Source organism: Montipora capricornis, chromosome 14, assembly GCF_036669925.1.
Source record: "Montipora capricornis isolate CH-2021 chromosome 14, ASM3666992v2, whole genome shotgun sequence".
Taxonomy (NCBI): domain Eukaryota; kingdom Metazoa; phylum Cnidaria; class Anthozoa; order Scleractinia; family Acroporidae; genus Montipora; species Montipora capricornis.
The window spans coordinates 22504301-22528442 of record NC_090896.1 but is presented as its reverse complement, the minus strand read 5'-3'; the positions used below and the strand labels follow the sequence as shown (position 1 = coordinate 22528442).

At 40.8% G+C, this 24142-nt stretch overlaps 1 protein-coding gene across 2 annotated transcripts in view; it reads left to right on the top strand.

Annotated features, from left to right (window-relative positions):
* LOC138032522 (uncharacterized) overlaps positions 1-17810 on the top strand; it is a 28343-nt gene extending 10533 nt beyond the window's left edge. The window contains exons 1-8 of one of the 2 annotated variants that reach the window (XM_068880222.1): positions 252-368; positions 5350-5514; positions 9362-9648; positions 10374-10718; positions 11413-12027; positions 12642-13330; positions 14549-14871; positions 17320-17810. In XM_068880222.1, coding sequence (XP_068736323.1) covers positions 5398-5514; positions 9362-9648; positions 10374-10718; positions 11413-12027; positions 12642-13330; positions 14549-14871; positions 17320-17622 — 2679 coding nt within the window. In that variant the 5' untranslated portion in view covers positions 252-368; positions 5350-5397 and the 3' untranslated portion in view covers positions 17623-17810. Of the gene's footprint in view, positions 1-251; positions 369-5349; positions 5515-9361; positions 9649-10373; positions 10719-11412; positions 12028-12641; positions 13331-14548; positions 14872-17319 lie in introns of those variants that run through there. The other variant, XM_068880221.1, reaches the window with a different exon arrangement.
* Positions 17811-24142: the final 6332 nt, after the last annotated feature.

Genomic DNA, 24142 nt, shown 5'->3' with positions numbered 1-24142 from the left:
TTATTGGCAAAAGGACGAGAAAATAGAAAAATTCAAAGGGATAAATATTCGGCGCCCCGAGAAAGCCAAGGTATCCTTACGACTCCCCTGGGATAGGAAAATTATCGAATGCTTCATTAAGAGAGACTCTAATTTCACTGAACTAGCATTTCAATTGGTTAAGAAAACAATAGAATGACAAAAATTTATTTTTCAATAAGAGAATAGAAAATCTGAGGCAACAAGCTCAATAAAAAGTGTTTTGTAGTAGGTAAGACTCCTCCTCGGGTCATCGAGAAACGTTTTAGCCCATAGAATTCTGTGCTGTGACCATCCGAAGCGTCGCTTGGAGCTTAACAAGGACATCATCTACGGAACCTGCAATTAAGGTAAAACTTAAAACACGCTTATAAGAATTGTTGTTGCAAATGTCCGTAAAACTATCCTTGACTGGCAATTTATCCAATGTCTCTTGTGCACTTTATATCAGAGCGCAAAATACCACATTTTTTTGTATAAAATGCAAATTTTCTTTTACGTGATGAAATGTTCTCATTTGGCAATCGATAACTTCATTCTTCATTTGGTAATGTTCAACTTAATTTCAAGATGTTAAATCATTGACACTGCGGCTGCGTTCTATTATTGCTTTTCACAAAAGAAATGGTTTTAATCAAAATAAAAGTTTAGCCATTGTTGCTTTTTGTTGGTCCAAAAGGGCTTTCCACTTATATAGAACAAGTTGCTTGCTCTAGTACTTCTTAGGTCACTTGTAAACCGGCCTTTTCAGACTAAAGAGATTTGAAAATTTCTAACAGATTACTTTGTTTTGTATCGATTAAGTAGCATCGGTGTTTGCTGACTATAGCAAAGGAGATTGAACTGGTCTGCCTTGTTCTAAGCGACTTATTTCTTCTCATTTGCAGTCAAAGCGCCGCATAAACGCCGTATGACGTCAATTAAATATTCAAAAAAATTAGTTTGCAATCCTTAGTTCTCTAGATGCATGCGCGAGCAGCTTTGAATAGATTGTCAGGCCAATTTCGTACCCAGGGTTCTCGGGCTTTTTGGTCAGCGGGTGAGCGCCCGGAGAGACTCCGGGGTTCCGGTCTTATTGCGCTTGCTTGAGTTTATGCGCCTATCAATGTTAAGCCCTAAGGTGGGAGGAGGGAACTGCCTCAGTGAGCCTTCCGCTGGGTAGGGATTTTGACACGTATGCGTTGCCCCATGGTCGGGAATTTGACATGTCCGCCAAATTGGAACACAGAGAGAACCAATTTTTCTCGACACCATGGGTGAAAGAAAGGCAACCGAATCCGTCTTCAGGGGCGGATCCATAACGGTTTCCACCGTCCTTCTGAAGTCAGTCAGAGACGTGGGAAAGGGGAAAGGGGGAGTTAAAATTTAAAAAAATCCCAGGGGAGCATGCCTTCAGACCCCCCTAGAAACGTTTTCGTTGTTTTGGAAACCGGTCATTATTCTATCCTAGATCCGCCCCTGGTCTTGTCTTTTTGTAAATAAGGTCCATCACTTCTATCAGTCCTTGCTGGAGTGTTCACAAGTATGAGAATGTTTCTTTCTACTTTTTTTCTTGATTGCGTGATACTCCTATATAATAATAAATCTTCTACTCTGTCATTGTGCATGCTTGATTGATTGATTCGAAACCTAGTTAACGTTGTTCATGCTGTTTTGCCAAATGTTATTTTCTTCAGTACCGTGAGTAGTGGAAAGGTTTCGTGTTACACGACAAATTTCCATCAGCTGTTGAAAGAGAATTTGAAATTGACAGTGAAGAACATTGGTGTTGCAAGAATGTGAAGGTAATGGAAACGTTACTCCACGGCAGGAATTTGATGTTCCGAAGGCGCCCGGGGATGGGAAATTTGACGTTAGCTCCTATAAAAATGTCAAAGTCCCCTGGGTTTTTACCCCCCCCCCCCCCCCCAGCCTGGGGCTTAACATTGATAGGTGCATTAAACGAAAAAAGAAAACAATAAACAGCAATGTAAACAGTAGGAAATGAATGATTGACTCAAAATGGCGGGTTGAAAGTGTTCGAGAAACAAACACTTTAGTCTTACACGCCATAATTTCTTTTCAAGGAGAAATGTCCATTGGCTTGCCGTAAGAGCAAGTCAGAAATGACACTTCTGACGATTTCGGTGAGTGCATTTTTAGTGTTTCAGCGTGCATTCCATCCTGCATAATACCATCGTGCAAGCAACGCGATCGACACATATTTGTGGAAACGGCACCAAACGTCCTCTTCTTCTACATTCTTATGTTTCCGTACTTCTGAATGACTTCAAAAAGACCTTCTTCGCGGATTTATCCCCAAAGACACTGATGGAATATTTTCCCACGGTACTTTCGCAACAACAACGTACAGTAATCTGTTTTAGCACAGGAGGAAAATTCCCATGCAAAAACGGCTGCTGTTTATTAGTCAAAACTGTTAGACATAATTCATACCCCGTAGCTTTATTATTTTTGTGACTTATGTATTTCTGAGGTGGTGCTCTACCTAAGTTAGAGAAAAGGACCGACGGTAGAAAAAACACAAACAGCACTGAAACTAGTTTTAGATTTCGAATCTCCCTCCAAAAAGAGGACGTAGGTTCTTGAGTTTCCGATGTGGTACTTATTCATATAACCTACGGACTTTCTGTCGTGACTGCCACTGTTATGCAAGGGACCAATCAAACAAAAAACTGTTCAAGTCCATTGTCCTAGAGTCTCTCCAGGCGCTTGCACGCTGGCCAAAAAGCTTGAGGACTCTGGGTACGAGATTGCTGTCAGCTATGAATACAGCAAGTACTTCATGTACTTCCGAACATATAAATAACCGTGAAAAGAAGACAATCAAAACAGCAAGCAACAATACATGGAAGATATATTGACAGTAATTTGCCTTCTTCGGTTCAAACATAAGCTCTAAATAATCTCGCTACTTTGATCAGAACCAGACATAACGGTATTATGTGCCTGGCAATGATTAAGGCCGGTGCCTACTAATTCAAAGATATTTTTGCCCCGGTTTATTATTATGCAGGAAATGTAGATCTTAACAGTGTTATTGAATTCCAAAAAGAAAATTGGGGGTAACCACGCATTTTCCAAAGATAATTCATGAATAATATTTGTAAAAAGCTTTCTCCGGTTAGTTTTAAGCTGCGCAAAATTGTCCCTGTATTAGTAAGCATCACTGACAGGAAACCCGAGTATCTCAAGATGCGCAGAACGTGTGCGCAATAACAATAGTAGGCACCGTCCTTAAATTATATCTACCGTGAAGGGCACAAGGGAATTTAAGTTCGAGTCCTCGATCAAGTTCGAGGTGGAGTTGTTATCGAGTCATAACTTTTTTACCCTGAATGGAAAGTTTCGTCATCCGATCAGCGACCTCGGAATTTTTGTCTAATGAATTGAATTGAATGTTTTTTCTTTTTCGGTGTGGTTCCAATTTGGTGTGTTCGGTCTTGATCGACTTTACGAAGTACAGAAAGAAAGGTCACAATTGTCTAACAAAAGGTCTCTCCGCTTTGATTTTTATCCCAAAAGCTTTCTCCGGTTAGTTTTAAGCTGCGCAAAATTGTCCCTGTATTAGTAAGCATCACTGACAGGAAACGTTCTGCGATCTTGCTTTTTCAAGAAAGTTTCGTCATCCGATCAGCGACCTCGGAATTTTTGTCTAATGAATTGAATTGAATGTTTTTTCTTTTTCGGTGTGGTTCCAATTTGGTGTGTACTGTCTTGATCGACTTTACGAAGTACAGAAAGGAAGGTCACAATTGTCTAACAAAAGGTCTCTCCGCTTTTATTTTTATCCCAAAAACATTTTCAAGCAAAAGAAATTGTTAACGTCGGGACACATTTTTAAAATCGTGACGTTAGAACATATCCGTGACCTTCTTGCTGCCAAAAGGGGTTGTGGGTTGTGTAGGAAGGAGTCGGGCTGGGGTTCTATCTATATATGACATTGGAAGCTGACTATCATTCTCCGAATAGATTTTCTTACAAAATGCCTTCCAAGTTGTCGTCGACCCACAACTTTTTTCCTTAAGAATGCATAAATTTGTATTTTAAAAGGAAAGTTTTTACTAACCGCTGGTCGGTGCAAATTATCCAACGCTCATACGCAAGTTGATCGGAGAGCTTTTGAAAATGTCGGCCCGTCAAATTTCAAATTCTGTCGAAGGGTTCGCGTCTCTTATTTCATCGATCCATAGTTGATTAACCATCAATTAGCTATTAACTATAATCACTCTTTACAAATTAGTGCCATCTGGCTGCTAATGCGCATTTGCCACAGCTGACATAGTTTCTTTGAAAAGACCCGGACGGAATGTTTTCCCAACGGAATGACGCACCAACCACACGTATCCGGATATTTTTGACTTTCGGAATTTAAAATATTCCCATCCACACGTAGCGTGTTCTTATTGAAATTGCCCGTCCACTCATATGCGAAACGTATCCGGATTCACTCTAGCACCTCCTGAAGGAAACGGAGGTAACAGAGCATGCGCCATAAAGAAATAATATTGCCCTCAGCAGCCATCTTGAGAATCGATTTCACGGTACTGGAACTAGGCTCGATCTTGTTACATCATCAGGATAAAAAAAATTCCGGGTTAGCGTTCACACGGTTCCGGGTTCATAGCAGATTAAAAAATATCTGCTCTGGAGAGCGTATTAAAAAAATTCCGGATTCGCTAGTTAATTCACCGGATACGTGTGGACGGAAGGCGAATCCGGAATTCAAAAATATCTGGATACGTGTGGGCGGGGCCTGAGTCCAAAAAGAAATCGTTTTTCATGTGTCCTAAACTTCATGGGGTTTACCTGCTCCGTTGTTGCGAGGGCTACCATCAACAAGGTTGTGATAGAGGGCAAAACTGTGATTTAGATTGAGAAAAATCTCCGCATCGTTGTTAAGTCCAAAGTCTTTCACTGAGATGAGATCAGAGAAGACGGAGGTCAAAAGGGGTGCAGGTTTAAACATTGAGAACGGCAAATTATTTAAACTCATGGTCTAACTTAAGCCTGCGAGTTCAACAATCATTTAACGCCCACGGTTTTCTGAGAAGTAAGTTTCTTGAGGTAGATAAATGCTTTACTTCTTTGCTGTTGCCTTTTCGACGCAGTTTTCGACAGTAGACAGGCCTTACATGTTAGGGTTGGCCGAAATGAAAAAGACTCTACACACGGTTTTGTTAACTGAGATCTATTTAGAAACCAACCGCAAGTAAAGAAGTGTTCGTGCAAGCCTTGGTTGGTAAGGTTTCGGCCAGGCAAGAAAAAAAATGGACGCACTTTAAAAGATTCAAGGTGTTTAGTTTTCATGTGTTTACATTATTTTCCTAGATAAAATCATCTCTAGTAATTGGACACCAGTTATCCAAAATTCTCAAAATGAGTTTGCTACCCGAAGTCCTGAGCACGGAGAATAACAAGTTCTTCCACAATGAGAAGTCTATGGCCAAGGAAATCACATTTTATCGACAAGACAACAACGCCAGCGAATTTCAGGTGAGTGAGAAACGAACGATTCAGAGTCGGCTACTCTAGGACAAGTAGCAAATGATACACGTCAGCGTTTTATGAAAATTACGAATAAACCGTTTTTAAGGATGCTCCAAAGGGTTTTCAGCTGAGCGCGCGCGCGTACGCCTCACACGCAATTCGTAAGCTGCTCGCGTCAGCTCATGATTCAAATGAATCACCTTTCTTCTAATTCATATATAGAGCGGTTTCCAAATGAGTGTAGTAAAACCAAAACCAAAGTAATTACTTTGGCGAATCAAAAAGGACGGAGACACTCCAGTAAACCAATCAAAACTCGAAGTAATTACACGTAGCCGACACAAAACGCGGGAAAATGTGCACGCGCAAGCCATAATTGGTTTTGGTTTCACTTCTGATCTGTTGAAAAATTGGCGCGAGAACTTTGAACCAATCACTCAGTGAAGTAATTATAAACCAAAGCAATTCGCTAATTACTTTCGACACTTAATTGAAAACCGCTCTAGAGCAGTTTTCAATTGAGTGTCGTAAAACCAAAACCAAAGTAATTACTTTGACCAATCAAAAAGGACTGAGACAATCCGGTAAACCAATCAAAACTCTAAGTAATTACACGTAGCCGACACAAAGCGCGGGAAAATGTGCACGTGCGAGCCACGATTGGTTTTGGTTTCACTTCTGATTGGTTGAAAAAATGGTGCGAGAACTTTGAACCAATCACTGAGTGAAGTAATCATAAACCAAAGTAATTCACTAATTGCTTTCGACACTCAATTGAAAACCACTCTATATGGAATATAAATAGACATCTCCTATTCACGAAAACTAGGAAAATTCTACACAAACGGTTTAACGGTCATTTAAATCAGTTTGTGTTCGCCTGTAGCTCCACTCGCGCGAGACTCGAATGAGCGGTTCCCTCATTTTTCCTGATTTTGCAACTTTTACTCTTTTATATCTCTGCTTCCGGACGGTGATTTTTTTTCATTTTTTTCATGTTAGCTTAGATTAACTTTAAACGTTTGTCTTTCAAATTTAAAAAATTCTGTAGGTGAAAAAAAAAAATTAGAGACACGTTTAAAAAAAACTGATTTTTCCGAAAAACTGGCCTACAGATTTTGTTGAATTCTAAATATTTTAGAGACTATTTCTAACATTATCTGGTAACACTGATTGGGAAGATTTCACCGTCCCGTTTCTTCAAAAAAGACAATATATCTTGATTCTAAGGCTCTTATGGTTGCCATGGTAACGTTATTTTGGAGGAAAATGTGATGTGAGAAATTTACAATAAGTACTTAATACCCTGGCCATATTTCGTCTTCATATGATTCCCCTAACTGTATCTAGGGACAGAATATATTTATTTGTTTGAAAAAAGGAGAAACTATTTCGAGCCTCAGGCTTCTCACCCAGCGCCTTGAATTTTCCCATAAACGCAAAAAGATCGGTCAGTATCATTTCTTGGGAGAATGAAATGGAGGCTAATGCTGGAATCATTTTCCCCGCATTAGCCTCAATTTTATGCTAGATCCGGTGTAAACGTGAGAATACGAAATTGGCCTAGTAAATGAAGGGGTAGTTTCTAAAGAAACTGTGGTGCTGCGTCGGTGGGGAAGTAGTATACAAAAATTTGGTTTTATCAACGGAGTTGATAATGTAAATTGGCCACCGTACAGAGATTCTAAAAGCTGACGTTTCGAGCGTTAGCCCTTCGTCAGAGCGAATCAAGGGATTATGGGTTACGTGTAGTTTTTATAGTAGAGTAGGAGCTACGCTATTGATGGTAACATGGCAACGTGAAAAATAGGAATATATTAGTTAAATGAAAAGCGTTCGTTAATACCGTGAGGATTAAGGGTGCCGATTTGAAAGATGAATTTTTGTTCCAGATTCTTGCGGCTTTCCGTCGTACCTAGATGTAGGGAAAGGCCGCAGATAGCCATGTGTTTTTTGGAGTGGTTAGGCAGATTAAAATGGCGAGCGACTGGCTTAGATGCATCCTTGTCATTTTTCTCAACATCGCGAAGGTGTTCGCGGAATCGGTCACCTAGTCGTCTACCTGTCTCACCAATGTATAATTTATTGCATAACGTACAGGTTATGCAATAAATGACATTTGCGGAGGTACATGTGAAACGATCGGTGATCTTAACAGATCGCTTAGGTCCCGATATTTTGCTAGTGTTAACAATGAAAAGACAAGTTTTGCATCGTGAGCGCGCGCATTTGAAAGTGCCGGGTTGCTCGTTAGTTTTGAGCGCGCTTCTGACTAAAAAGTTGCCTACGTTTTTGTCGCGTTTGAATGAAATAAGTGGAGGTTGCGAAAAGATTCTACCAGTCTCGGGATCATTTTGGAGTAATTTAAAATTACGAAGAATGATGCTTTTGACTGCGTGATTATGAGGATGGAAAGTGAGGGTGAATGGAATTCTGTCATTCTTATCTTTTTGTGACGTTTGTAGTGATGACTGTCGATCAAATTGTTGGGCGCGATGATGGCCCGCTTTGACCGCAGAGACAGGATAGCCACGTTTTTCGAAGAACTGGCACATCTCCTCTGATTTGCTGGAAAAATCGGAGTCATCACTACATAGACGCCGAAGTCTAAGAAATTGAGAATAAGGAATGGAGTTCTTGACATGTGATGGATGTGACGATTTTTCCAGCAAATCAGAGGAGATGTGCCAGTTCTTCGAAAAACGTGGCTATCCTGTCTCTGCGGTCAAAGCGGGCCATCATCGCGCCCAACAATTTGATCGACAGTCATCACTACAAACGTCACAAAAAGATAAGAATGACAGAATTCCATTCACCCTCACTTTCCATCCTCATAATCACGCAGTCAAAAGCATCATTCTTCGTAATTTTAAATTACTCCAAAATGATCCCGAGACTGGTAGAATCTTTTCGCAACCTCCACTTATTTCATTCAAACGCGACAAAAACGTAGGCAACTTTTTAGTCAGAAGCGCGCTCAAAACTAACGAGCAACCCGGCACTTTCAAATGCGCGCGCTCACGATGCAAAACTTGTCTTTTCATTGTTAACACTAGCAAAATATCGGGACCTAAGCGATCTGTTAAGATCACCGATCGTTTCACGTGTACCTCCGCAAATGTCATTTATTGCATAACCTGTACGTTATGCAATAAATTATACATTGGTGAGACAGGTAGACGACTAGGTGACCGATTCTGCGAACACCTTCGCGATGTTGAGAAAAATGACAAGGATGCATCTAAGCCAGTCGCTCGCCATTTTAATCTGCCTAACCACTCCAAAAAACACATGGCTATCTGCGGTCTTTCCCTACATCTAGGTACGACGGAAAGCCGCAAGAATCTGGAACAAAAATTCATCTTTCAAATCGGCACCCTTAATCCTCACGGTATTAACGAACGCTTTTCATTTAACTAATATATTCCTATTTTTCACGTTGCCATGTTACCACCAATAGCGTAGCTCCTACTCTACTATAAAAACTACACGTAACCCATAATCCCTTGATTCGCTCTGACGAAGGGCTAACGCTCGAAACGTCAGGTTTTAGAATCTCTGTACGGTGGCCAATTTACATTATCAAATCCGTTGATAAAACCAAATTTTTGGCCTAAATGTCTAGTCTTCTTTCATAACGAAAATAGACTAGAGGTCCCGCCTGCGCTTAAATTAACTAAATTTTCGCTTTCGGAGTTCAGTCATATTTGACTGGGAGAATACTTGGAGATAGATTAGCAACGTTATCTATTTTAAATTTTGGAAAGCAATAAAGTTCTCATGGCAATTAAACGAATACAGCTTTAACATCGTAATTTGCGAAAACTTTTACCTTCCGGTTTTCGTTCTGTAGAAAACTTTTGAGGACACTTTGAAGTATCTGAAGGAATTGCCTTGGACGCTTTTGGATGGTTTGTCGGATAACTTAAAGGAGCCTTCCGAACTCGCACGAAGGATCTTCGCCGACCCCATCGTCAGCGATTTTCTGATTCGTACGTCTCGCCTGGCGGTGTTTTCCAAAGAGCTGGCAAAATCATTCAGAGGTGATCTCGACTCGCTTGCAATCATCAAACAGCTGAAGTTTTTCTATAATCAACCAACTGTGGCGGTTTTACAACAGTTAGCAATTTTAGCAGCAAGGTAAGCTATTCTCTTACTTCTTTTGTTTTCGTCTTGTCGGCGGTTAATGCACTACTTATCCGCAGGCACATTCAGTAGAGTTTTACTCTCGTAGTCGCTCACAACTTGTAACGGAATTTAATTCAACTTGCGAGGCTAGTTGATTGGAGTGTATTAAAATGGCCATGATTTTTTGCAGCCTGTCTCGCTAACGATTAGCACATTAGACATTTTCGTTAGGTGATGCCACCGACAAAAGCTGAAGAAAAAAATGGCTTGTTACTGCGCAATAAATTATATGGAAAGTCGTAACGGAGTTGCTCAGGGCGTGGACAACTCAACTATTTTATTTTTATGAACTAAAATAATAAAAAAAGATATGTTTGCGATAACACATCTTAAATTGGGAAATTCTCAGTGTAACTTGAAGAGCAATAGTCTTCGATTTTTTACAATAGACGCATAACCTGTCCAAATGCATCTCAGATGCGTCCTTCAGTTTAATCCTCTAATGAAACGACGGGACCAACTATCAACATATCTGCTCGGCCAAACTTGTCTCTCATGTAAAAAGGTAGTTATGCACTGTCACACTCGTATAATTTTGTCTCAAGTCACACTACATGTCACATTCAAATTATTGTTTGGGTTTTGTTTGATTTATCGCTTGGCCTTCTTTGTTATTAACCCACGTGATTTCCTCTAGTTTTTGCATCACTACTGTGGGAACTTTTATTCGAACACAGGTCTCATTACACAATTGATGCTGGCGCAACCCAACATTGGAACTTGGTTTTGCAAAAACTGAGCGCAAGCAGTTTCGGTACCATCAATGTGCGCCATTTTCTGAAAGAAATAAATGGCCCCACATGTTATGAAGAGAATGCTGAGTATTTGGAAGAAGCGGAGCCCCATGCAGTCTATCCCACTTCCATCTATCGTGCTTGTGAAGGGTATGTACTGGCCAAACCGGATGCATCCATGATCGAAAGTACAATGAGCCTCACTTTGACAACGACTATCAAGATCGTCAATGATGTGCTGGACCCCGCAAATAATGAGCTCAGAAATATTTACCATCCCCTGGGAAGGTACGTAAATTTATTTGGGACGAGTATAGGTAATCAAGTGATTTCCAGTCAATTTAGAATAAATAACTTCGAGTATTTTCTTTTAAAGACGAACAAAATTACACGAGCCCGTAGGATGCAATTCACGAGTGCTTAATTATGCCAAATTGCACAAGAAAAGTCATGTGATTACTTATTAATTAATGATATACATGAAAAAAATTAGAAACTTATTATGATTATGCAGAAGCAGCACACGCTTATCACGTATCAAGAATAACGTATCCAAATTTTGCGCCATCCAAAGTTCGCATTTGATTGGTTGTCTGTAAGTTTCTTTAATAATTGACCAATCAAAATGCTTGGTTTGTTTCCTGTTTTTTCCACCAAATGAATGCTTTAGCGCCACGTTAATTTTATCATAATGTGATGAAAAAAATTGGGGTTGTTTGTTAATTAATGCGTTTGCATGAAAAAGGAAATTTTCCATTCTCTCAATTATACCTGCCCTAATTTTTCCGAATACAATGAATTTTGAATAATATTCCTTCCAGGATTTTAATCTTATTTTTGTCTTGCCACAAAAAAAATTAACAAACTCTGTCATCTACTTGGATGTTTATTTTTATCGGTGGGTTGCATTTTTGTCAGAGGAAAGTTTATTAGATGCAGCTGTTTCCAGATATGTTAATTATCCATTTCTTTCAATAATCAGATGCGTAGCCGTCATTGATGACAAAGTCCAGCACCTTTACGGCAGCGCATTTCAGGCCTACTTTGACAAACATGGAATCGAACTGAAAAAGCTGGTGTTTCCTGGTAATGAAACCAACAAAGATATTTCTACAGTGGAAAATATCTTAGTGGCACTGAAAGAGATCAGTGTCGCTAGAAATGAGCCAGTCCTTGTAGTTGGTGGAGGAGTCATTACAGATGTGGCCGGTTTCGCCACAGCGTTGTACCACCGTAACACCCCTTATGTTATGCTGTGCACAAGCATCGTGTCTGGAATAGACGCTGGTCCATCCCCACGTACTTGCTGTGATGGATTTGGCTACAAAAACCTGTACGGAGCCTATCATCCTCCCGTCCTTACGATAGTTGACAGATCCTTTTTCCGTACGCTACATCATGGATGGATTCGACATGGCATTGCTGAAATCGTTAAAATGGCAGTGGTCAAAGATGAGGAGCTGTTTAGTTTGCTAGAACAGGCATCTGTGGATCTTGTATGGACCAAATTTGGCACTGAAATGGAACATGAGTTTGGAATAGATCACGAGGCTTTTGGACGTGTTTGTGATCTCACAGTCGGAAAAGCTCTGGAAGGGTAAGTAGGAAAAAAGGTTAAAAGGTTTGCAGTGGGAACAGAAACGCGAAAACCAAGTGTTACTTAAAAAAAAAAAGAAAAATAACATATTTTTATGGATAAGATCTCAAAGACAAAAAATGGAGAGGTTACCAAGGAACGATCAAAGGCAACGAGACTCAAATTGACACCTGTCAAGCCCGGCGGGCTTTTGTTACGTTAGGTCACCTTTTTAATTGTTCGTGCCTTTAAATTTACGTGGCACACTGATCCGAGTTTTTTGGTTCCTCCACCTCTTCATACTCGTACCGTGGGAGAAATATCTTGCGCCGGGCTTCCAGCCAAGCTTGGTTGCAGAGTGTTCATGTATCGTGAGGCACTGGCATTTTGAGAGGAGTAAGAATGTCCGTGTACGACTTCGGTCGCTGGATGCCCGACTCTTATGCCATGCTGATGAGGCCTGACGAGGCAGAAACATTGGGCATGGCTACCGCTTCTCAGGTGCTATGCCGATCTGTGTGCATGCGTAAGGGATTGGCCAGACCGTGGGCTTTTCAGTGTTATTTAATAACAATACTTCGTACTCGGTATGTTAAACTCTGATGGCTTTCCTTTCTTTATTTTCCTATATTAAGTTATGTGAAATCAGAATACGGTAACTTGTGGGAAACACACCAGTGCCGACCGCACGCGTATGGTCACACGTGGAGCCCTGGGTACGAACTACCTTCTGGGATGCTTCACGGTCACGCTGTAGCCACAGGAATGGGTTTTGGGGCGTACCTTTCCTTTTGTGAAGGATGGATTACGGAAAATGAGTTGAGTCGGATCTTAAAGTTGCTGAGCGATTTAGAGTTGTCTTTGTGGCACCCAATCATGGAAGACAAGCATCGAATCTGGGATGCACAGAAGAAAATGATGGAAAAACGAGGAGGAAATCTTGCAGCCCCTGTTCCTAAGGGCCTTGGAAAATGCGGTTACATAAATCACATGCCCTATGAGCTCCTGGCAAAGCGCCTCAAAGAGTATCATCGCATCTGCCAAGGGTACCCCAGAAGGGGCTTGGGAGTCGACGCACACTGTAGAGATGTTGGATTGGAAGACCCTTCGATTATTGGCAGTGGAGATAACAAGCTTCCGAGGGCACGGATTGGAAGACACGACAGCGCATTTGACGAATTCGAAGGACCAATGTCTTACTCTGAGTGGATAGAGGAAGTGCAGAAGAAAAGAACAAAGGGTTTACCTTACCATGTGGCGTTCGAGAAAGCTGAAGATACGCCAAACCCGCCTCCCTTTGAACACAACGAGCTTCACCATCCAGGTAATTCATGAGAGTAACAGTTAAATTAAAAGGTTTACTTCGGAGAAGTTGTAAAATATTGTAGCAATGCGATGATACCGAAGATATTTCAGCTTCTGACTTTGTTCGTTATTTGTTTACCACGTGCGCTTTCTTAAACAACGACGGCGAAATCGGAATCCAAAATATCAACTCAAAATTTAAATACGCATTATTGTATTCAAACCGTCATTTTACATGAAAAAAGTGCACATGTTATATGAAGATAAAACAATGGCATAGCGGATTAAAAATTTTGAATTGTCCTTACGTGATGACAATCTCCACAAAACCTGCAATTTGGTTCCTTCGCGTAGTTTGGGACAGCAAATAAATGTTATTATTGGTTAATTAGGATTCGCTAATTTAGTATGGTAGACATTTTCGAGAAAGCTTCTCATGTTATAACAAAGCATTACTGTTTTTCCGGTGGCAAGAGGGTCATGGGACATTTCATTTCAAGTAACGCTAAAGGTCTGTTATATCATGAAGCCCTTTCTTTTGTGAGAACTATGCGGATAAATGGCAGAAAATATCGGTTTAGTCCTCACAATTTCTACTAAATTTTAATGGTTTAACGTTTGTTACGTATATTCGGCTGCATTTCAAATTTTTGACGTGTTTTGATTTAATACCATGCTTTGTCTAAATGCCCCGTCAGAAACACCGGTGATTTTCAACTACTTTTGTGGAAGATAACACTGAAATTGAAAACGCAACACATCAACAATCGCTAACACGGTAGCTTAAGCCTTTAGAATAGGATTAGCTGTTTTTGCTTTGAGAACCTAGCGTAAATAAAATAACGGAAACAAAAGAATACATTTTTGGAATGAGAACAACATTCAGGGAGCATTAAAATGATGCAAATTCATTCTCACAGCATAAATATTGACAAAATCTGAAGAACATTGAATACCATGACACCTTGAACCTATGAAAAAAACCTTAAGTCAACTCGTGTAAACGTGACTGTCCAAACCGCTCACTTATAGACCGTATTCATAAATGGCGGCTAAGTAAATTATTCTTCTGTCTTTATGCTAATTATCCTTACTGGCCTCGCTAGCACGAACAAAATTCAAAAGAATCTTTGCTCCGAAGTGTGGCTAGTGAGGATGATTAACACAAGGACAAGAGAATAATTTCTTGGCCGCCATTTATGAATACGGTCTATTACAGCTGGCTTTCGTTTCGCAGGTGTGGAAGATTACGCCGTGAAGATGACAGAAGTTCCAAGTTCAGACATCCAGAAGATTGCGCTCGTGACCGAAGAAAAAGAATTGTTTTCTCCTTGTATGGTCGGCCAATTGGAATCTCAGTTTCTGAAGATGATGGCACAACTGTCAAATGCTAAACGAGTCCTTGACGTAGGTACATTCACAGGAATGTCAGCCATGGCCTTTGCCGAAGGGCTTCCGGACAGCGGTGAGGTGGTTACTATTGAATTTGACCCGAAAATTGCTTCAGTTGCTGATCACCTGTTTCGGACTTCATCTCAATCCAACAAGTTGGCTCTCAAGGTAACTGATTAATAGGAAAAGGCAACAACAGTTGTGTAACTGGCATGGAGACTCTTAGCAGTTCTTTAGGGCAATCAGTTAGTCACTTCAGTCGTACTAAGCGAGGGCATAATACGATAGAAAGAATTACGCCAACAGAACCATATGATCTACCTTGTAAACAGTCAGTGAAAAACTTATGTTGCAGACCATGAGTCTTGAGTATACAAATTCGTGGGTTGAAATAAAGTCCCATGCATGGATGGTGACTCGGAGGTACTCGAGGAAAATCTGAAAGCTCCTACTCTTTCCGAGTATTCCCGACTCACCATCGAAAAAATAAATCTCATCACGACATTTACCGCCTCTTTCGTTTGAAAGTCCCATTGTTTAAAGGACTTCAAAACAGTGTCCCCCCACCCCTCAGTCTGCGTTTAACACAGTCTACCCGGTTAAAGGTACCCTGCGAGCAGAGTCTCTTTCGATCTTCCTAGATAAGTCGGGAAGAGGAAAGTAGACTTTGCTCGCCGCCTCCACATTCTTTGATTTGCCGCTCATCCAAAGAATTGGATGAGTCAGTCCAGTTTCGACTTGTCAAACCTGTTTTTTTAATTTTTGCGCATGATCAATCGCCACGCGTCATCAATATTTTGAAATTTACGACAGCGTGGCAATTTTAACTGTTAGAATTCCCATGAGTTTTTCCTATGTGTGTCGGTTACAGAAACTCGTGTGACAGAAACCTATAAATTTTTCAGTAAAAAAATGAAATGGCATTTTAAGAGTATGGACTATCTTGAGTTTCCAATGAAATGATTCCTTGATTGTTGTGTGTTTGCCAAAGTTGTTGGAAAATATCCCGACTGTTTGTTTTCGTTTTGTGCTTTTGTGGCTGCAGGTCACGCATGACTGACACCGAATACGTTTAAATTTTTAACGCATGCTCAATGCGAAATGTGGAGGCTGCGAGCAGAGTCTACTTTCCTCTTCCCGAATTATCTAGGAAGATCGAAAGAGACTCTGCTCGCAGGGTAGGTTAAAGGGTTTGCCAAGGCCAAATCGCCGTTATGAGGATGGTATCTCCCAGTACATTGAGAATTAATAATGGCATCGATATTATGTCCCTTAGGTGGACTGCGACACTTCAACAAAATGTCACAAGTGTTACGGTTATAAACAAGTTCAGTACTGTTGTTCTAAGTTATTCGGTTCGCCGTTACAAATCTCTAGTAATTTGTTATTTATCATGTGGAGGCACATGTTTATAAGCACTGCCTTTTTTGTGTCTCCTTGCTTCATTATTTTGCATAATATGTGGTATGTGTAAAGTGGCAAAACAAATAAACTGAACTGAACTGAAAGCAAGACTTAAGTCGCCGTGTCAAAGGTCCATCCAAAAGCTGATTTTTAGTTTTAAAAAAGCTCGAGATGCGACAGCCTTCTTAAATTTAAGGAAACGAGAGATGGAAGTTTAAAACTGCAATTATTGTAGTTCATAACTAGACTATTATTCGAGGCAAGGGTACCGAATGATTGGGGCGTTGTGCTAAAAGACCCTGAGTTGAAATATTTAGCTGGGGCCCGGTTTTTTGAAAGCAGGTTAACTTAATCCATGATTAGCGTAAACTTTGGTTTCATGTTTTCAACTTTTTGGTGAAAGTTTCTTTTGCTTATTGTTGTTTTTCAAGATTGTGTTTTTGTACGTTAAAGTTTGAAGAATATCAGTAGAGAAATAAACTCCTTGGTTAATTTTTATTCTGGGATTAGCGTTGATCGGCTTTTAAACAACCAGGCCCAGAGTTATAAGATCTACCCCCTGGATTAAATCTAGCCTCTGCTTTATTGGACACTTGATTGTTAGCTTGATTATCCCTTCTTATTATTATTTACTTATTGTTGTCACAAGCCAACAAAACTGAAGGACCGTTTTAAGCCAATCTCTCGAGGTTATTTCCCCTTGAAAAACGCGATGTTACGTAACGTACAACAAGAATATTTCAACCAAAACAAGGAGAGAATCTGACGCCGAAGCAGGATTTCTCCCAAATGTCGTGCATGCCAATCACTATGGCGATTGAAAGCGACCGAACACTCTCTCTCCACTATGCTCGATTTGACTGAACATGAAATGTACGCTTCTGAAAGCAAAACAAATCTATTACTCGAAGATTGCAGATTTCGATTACATCCTTTCTTTGGCACATGGTTTTCAGAGGGAGAATCTTTATGAACTGAGATCAAAATAAATGCAATTGATCCAGCAGATTAGCGGGCCGTACTCGAATTAGTGAACTGCAAGCAAGCTCCTCGCTTGCGAGAGGGGACAGTTTCTGCTTGTACGTTTCATCTAGCGTTTCCCGATCTCTCGAAATTCTCAAAACTAAATGCTGCTCGCAGGAAAGGACACATACGTCCATACGTATAATTCTGAAAATCTAACGATTGCTGCTATTTGTTATCAATACACAGGTTGGAGACGCGGTAAACATTATGAGTGATCTGAAAACCGCAGGCGAGAAGTTCGATATTGTGTTTATGGACGCGTCCAAGGAGCAATACGTCCTTTACTACAAACTCGCTCTGGACATGCTGACACCTACAGGATTTATCATGGCTGACAACTCCTTGTGTGCGCTTTTGTACGATGAAGGAGACTTGCGAAGGCAAGCCTTGCACGAATTTAACCAAATGGTGAAGAATGACCTAAGGGTGGAGCAATTGATAATGCCGTTCAGAGAGGGCGTGTCCATCATCAGACCAAAGCCTTTGTAGACCAGAGGCCGGAGCCTTTCTTGTATGATGCACAGGTTCACTCGGGACATTAGCAAATAGTTTCACAACTTACACTACGCACTTAATTAGAAGACATTGGTCTAGCAAAGAATGAAACTAACGTAGACTACATTTGAAATGTATTTATCAAATTCAACGGGGAAAAAATAAATGAGGGACAAAATAATGAAGTTTAGTGTGAATTTACGCACTGTTAACTATTTCTTCGTTAACTTAATTTTCTCTTCGCTATCTCCCTCTGTAGACTGTAGTCGAACGCAAAGCGCATGGATTTGTTCGAAAGTGAGAGCATTGCAGTTGCGTCTTCTGTCTCGGCCTTTGATCCTCTTTGCTCGAGGGAACCTCCCCCCACCCCCCAAAAAAAGGATAACTTAAACGCACAGGAAACGATGCTTTAAAAACAAATTTGTTTGAAAATTTTCGAGTTAAGTGAATGAAGTTGAGAATCGCTTATTTTTTTGTTTTCAAATTCCCGGTGGGCACCCTCTCCAATAATTGTGACGTGTTATGGTTGCCCTATTATTTTGATGCACAATCTCTTTGTGTTGGAATAAATGGGAAACCCAAACGCGTCACAGATTTTGGCGCCCGTGAAATTTAGCGATTCTGAAATCTAATGTTTTTAGATACAACATTTTTGATGAAAATGTACAAATAAATTTTATCAAACAATATTTCCTCATTATTCTTTAGTACGATTGGGGCATCCTTTAACGAGCAGCCCCGGCGCCTGAGAACGACAGAGCTCTAAGTATGAGGGAATTTTGATTTTTGCGATGAGACATCTCAGAATTCCTCGCGTGAAAAGACTGCCATACGTATGTTTCTATACAGACTTTGTATAACTGGGCAAAGTCCTCATTACCCTGCCAGCAGAGTTTTCATCTTGTCGCTTCTGTTTTGCTTGGCGTCAGTTTAGGTTGTCTTTGCTTCTGCTTTTTTCAATTCTCGAGGGAAGTAATATGAAATCCATGAAAGCAGAGCTGGCGTATTGGAGAGTGCTCGCTCCCCACCAATGCGTCATATGTGGGTTGAGAATTTGTTAGCTCTTTATTCTGCTCCAAGAGGTTTTTTCCCTGGGTACTCCGGATATTCCTCTCTTCAAAAACCAACATTTGATTTGATTTGCTCCAATTTGTGCTCCAGCGCTTGAAGACAAGACACTCATTCATTTCCTTGACAAGCTAGAAGGGTTGAATGATCTCCCAGGCGTTTATTCTTACGAAAACAAAAACATGAACTCCTGGTCCATGGACCATCCCTGCTAATTGCGTTCGAGGAGAACGCATTCTAATTATTTTAGTCTCGCGGGATGTCCCTAGCGTATCGATCGTAATGCCATACGATTTCAGCGTTTGGACACCATCTTGTTCTGACACAAACAACCTCGATATCATGTGATATTCTTTTGGACGGGGTTAATATCTGGATCAATACCTTGAGCTGTAATGACACGCTGGGGAGTCACGCTGTTTGGCTATCCAGCAAGAAAGACTACTAATATCTCACAAAACTGATATTACACTAGAACACATGTATTTCAGTTTTTCTTTCAAAATACTTATTGTGTGATACCTTCATTACTTAACAAATACTAAAAAAGGATACAAAGCGATTCTCCCCAAAATATACAACTACTTTCAAATACCTCGTCGACGACAAAACAGGAATCGAAGGCATGTCACTAATCCTTGATTACTGTTAGTTTATAAAAAAATAAACCGATTTGGACAGCCCGCTTTAGACAAAAACAATTTGTGTTCTCGGGTTTCGATGAGTCTATTGGAATGCAACCAACACGAAAACGTTTGTTTCAGGAAACGGAGCATGTCACTATCTCGTTGTGTAATGCTAAACCCTTAGGAAACTTTCCTCAATGTCCGCGGCGAGACCGACAAGGTGTTAAATCGAAATTTTACCAACATGTGCGGTATATAGTTATCGCCGGTCTCTAAACAATCGTTAAGAGACAAATTATCTCTTGACGCTTTCAATGATCTATCATAGTCGATGCAAACGTTTGTGGTTTCTTTAATGCTTTACTTGGATACGCCTAATCACAATACCCTATGCAAGGGGTTCAACTAGATAAATATCCCATATAGGTCAAACCACAACACCGGGAACTTCCATGCCCTACTCTTCACCGATAGTGTGTGTGTTTTCGTCCCTCAAGGTTATGAGCATTGAAGGGTTGTGAGTCGGGGCCTAGGGTTTATCTTCATTATCCGAGAAGACTAGAGAGTCTAACCATTTGCAGATGTCATTACCAAGGCCGCACTTTCTCCTCAGTTATTTTAAAGACCCTGAGTGTTGGTCCGTTTTTGATCCCTCGACCTTTACCCTACAGTGGTTCGATGGTTCGATGTTCAACCAACTGAGTAGCCTGCGTAGATGGCGGTATTGTTGGCGCGAGAGGCAAATTAACCACCGGCGTTGATTGAGCCGTTGTCGAGGATCGAGCACAAGCTCAGCGTTTATGGAACAGCGGTCGAAGAGCGTAGCACGTCTTGTTAGCTACATGTTATACCAATACAGAAACAAACCTAAACATTCATTAAAGCGAACCTTAGGCCTAATTAGACCTAAACAAGAGTTTTTAGGCCTAAGGTTACCTTAAATGAATGTTTGGGTTTGTTTCTGTATTGGTAAAACATGTAGCTTACAAGACGTGCTGCACTCTTCGACCGCTGTTCCATAAATGCCTATGCTCGATCCTCGATGAACACCTTCGATGTTTTCACAGCGCCCCTCCCCATTCTCCGCGCGGCTTACGCTTCTCGCACCAACTATATACTATTTCGGTCGGCAAATTGCGCGACTCTCTGTCACGCTGTGGTGCGTGTGGGCATTAACTCCTCTCCGGGAACCTTGTCAACAATTCCGTTTTGAACTGGGACTTGTATTATGTTGTTGTCATCATGTATCAAATTAGGTTTTGACCTTTACCTTCAGGTCAAGCGCGCATAATTATCACAAAATCCAGAAAGACTGAAGGTATTATATAACTTCAGTATAAAAGCAGTTTTTTCTTTATCTTTACCTTCCTGTGACGTTTTAGTATTCTTACCACGTTCACCGAATTCAAGCGTTTTCCTGATCAACCTTATTTGTATGTGCTAACATTTAATAAAAGCAATTTTAGTCACATTTATTTACGTCGGGAACGGAAATGAAGGCAAGAGGTTTAACATTTCGCGTTCATCGCTCTGTTCTATCTCGCTTGGCCGACAAAATCGATTTCAAAGGAAACTTAGGTTGCTAGCCTTTAGAGCAGCTGACGAGATCACTTTTTTTTGCGAATTCAGTCTGAGAACGCAGTGATTCGAAGAAGGGAATTGGTATGTATGTTGGAAAGTCCGTGCGAGCTTTTCCGATTACCTTTAGGCGGAAAACAAAAATAGACATCCATGTGTAAAGCCAAGAGCTCCGTGACAGGTACGATGAAAATCTCACTCAAGCGAATTTTGACAATTTTAGACGTGGTCTGCGTTAGGTATCCCATGTAATAATTTTAGAAATTAGTTTAACTACAAATGATTAACCCGAAGAAGTGATTTAAGGTTGGTTAGCTTTCATTTAGGGTAAAATAGCGAGGTATAAGGTTTTTGGCTTAAAAACGCCTTTAATGTTTGCCCGGGGGTGGGGGGGGGGGGGGATACTTCCTTACAAGACTCTAATGGGGATGTGCCGCTGGATGGGGTCGCATTTTCAGGACTGGATTGACTATAATGGAGTTACATTTTTAGTAGAGTTACTAGAATGGGGTCGCACATTTTCAGGATTTCTGGCATAAGAAAATTCTGGTAAGCAGGAATTTAAAAATAGGAAGATCTGCGGTTAAAAAATGGTTCGTGCTGTTGTTTTAATATTGGATAGTCGGCTCGCATTGAATTCCGTTCTTGAAATCTCAACTTAAACATTAACCACTTGCACAACAGTGCAGAACCCCTGGATCCAGAACAAAGTCCACCAAATCATCCGTGCTACGGTATTTATTTTCCAGCTATTCTGCGTTGTTATCGTCCATCGAAGTGAACACAACTTGGATCTTCTTTTGGATTAGCAAGCGTTTGATTGCTTTCGCTTGGGACTTGTCAGCTTTCAACGTGGCATTTACAGGAACATTTATTCTACCTGCAATACGCCGGCGACCTTTGGCATCATCATATGGCTCTCAGATAACAGTGCTACACAGGTAAGACAATTCGAAACGAAATTAATCCCTAGTTTAATTCGCTATTATGCTAAAGAGTATCAAAGTACCTTGTAGCCACTTAGGATCGTTGAAAACTTACCACGTAAGTTCAGATCTTAAAGACCAGAGCGCTGAAACGACCTGTTGACCTCTCGCGGAGTCAAAAACCTTGAGTGCGCGCCCCTAATCCCCGATATTTTTGACAGCAGTTGACAGCAGTAAATATGTGGCCTGTTTCTGCTTAAACAGACACTCTGATCAAAACTCTTAGTTCGATCTCGCTGAATAATGGGCAATGGGTCGGAAACCACCACAATTACCACTACGGTGAATTGCAATCAAACGTTTCCCACATCAGTGATCCGTTTGGAACAGATGAAGACTGATCCTGACGCACCTGACTTCGCAAAGCCACATCCTAAACAAGAATGTATTTGGAATTCTCAGTATCCTCCAGAAGAGTTTTCAGCGTCTTTGACAGATTACCCTGCACATGGAGCGCAAGTACAGGCTTGGAAAGAGGGTATTCATTTGGCTCGAAAACTGGCCGTGGAAGTAGGAATGGGACCAGAGAACACTGAACATAGTGGGGGATGGAGAAAATGATGACGAGGATGATGGAGGTAGCGGAGGTTGCCCAATTAGTGCTGATGACAATGACGATGATAGCGCTTCTTGGTTTTATAAACCATTCAAGTATGCTGGGAACTGAATGCTCAGTGTAGACGACGAAGGAGTGGAAGATGAAGATGAGGCGGATCCAATGCCAACTGATGAAACTGACACTGGAATTCCAGAAACAAGGCTTTGGCACAAACGACGATGTCTACATTTAACGAGAATGTTTTAAATGCAGAGGTAAACGCAGAGGGAGTGTCCGAATCGCCAATCAGTAGCTGTGTGACTGTTCCTGGAGGGAATCAAACGCTTTATAAGTCGAAACTGGTCGCGCAACTTAATCAAGATCCCAGTCTTTCTCATGACAGATTAACGAGAGTACGTCAGAGGCAAGAGTACCAAACTGTTGAGGAAACTGTGCCAACCAACGCGTCAATGGTTTCTTTGTTTGATGACTATGCAGTGCTGGACAGATCGCGGAAATCTGGATATCTTGTTGGAAATCTCGTTTGTTTAACTCACACAGAAACTCGTGGAAGCCAGGATTATAAGAGACCAGTTAGTTACGACGATGATCGGGGAAAAGATATAAAACTGCTTTTCTTTAAATATATCCAAAGTTGGACGTGCCAGAAGTCAACTTTTCTCTGCACTCTGCCCTACAAAGTGTCCCTTTCCAAGACATCATGTGTCACGTTAACCTGAGGGCAACTGAGGACAGGTTGGATACCGAAGAGCTATCTGCTGATGAACATTCTGCTTTATTGGTTGCAGTTGGTCGATTGCTTTTAAGTTCACGCCGAACAAGGCGTCTGCCGGCGACCGGGTTCTCTACATTAGCAGAAAACGTTGATGCTGTTAACAGAACAGTAGTTCGTCCATCTGAACATGCACACGAAGGGGGAAGAGAACTAAGGCGCTCAAGCAGAGTACGAACTGTCCTTTGGTATGACGAGGGGTAAAATGCTATGTCTTATATTTGCTGGATGTACAGCTCATTTAGCTTTAGTTCGTTTTTTTGTAACATAGCTTAGAAGTTGTTGAAAAATGTTTCTAAAACTAGATTGGACAATAGGTTACTTCGGTCTGCCTTTTCATGTAACTTACTTCAAAACAGTATTAGAATTTTCAAGTAAAATTACAAATTAAATGATATTTCAGAAAAGAAACTACCTAGAGGAAACGCATAAAACGGATAAGAGTTTTGAAAATGACGTTGAAACAGTTGTACAGGTACTGATAAAACGGTCTTGCCAATATTTTTATTGGGAGTATGAATTTTATGGTCTATAAGTGCTAAATAATTTTATTATAATTGTTTTTTATTATAATTATTTTTATCCACGTAAGAAACTATTATGACGTTCCTGTTAACGAAGAATGTTTGCATTTCAACTATTTATGACTGCAAAAGAAGAGAGCCTTTCTGCATATCTTCGCAAAATCAAAAAAGACGGAATTATTGATGACGTAACTTTCCACAAGATTCTACCCAGTGGATCTTCTCCTGGTGTTTTATACGGTCTGCCAAAGGTTCACAAGACTGGATGCCCTTTCCGCCCTATCGTTTCCTCTGTGAACACCTACAATTACAATCTTGCTTCCTATCTCGTTGGCATACTTCAACCACTTTCCACCAACCAACACACGGTTAAAGATTCATTTAGCTTTGCAGATTGGGCC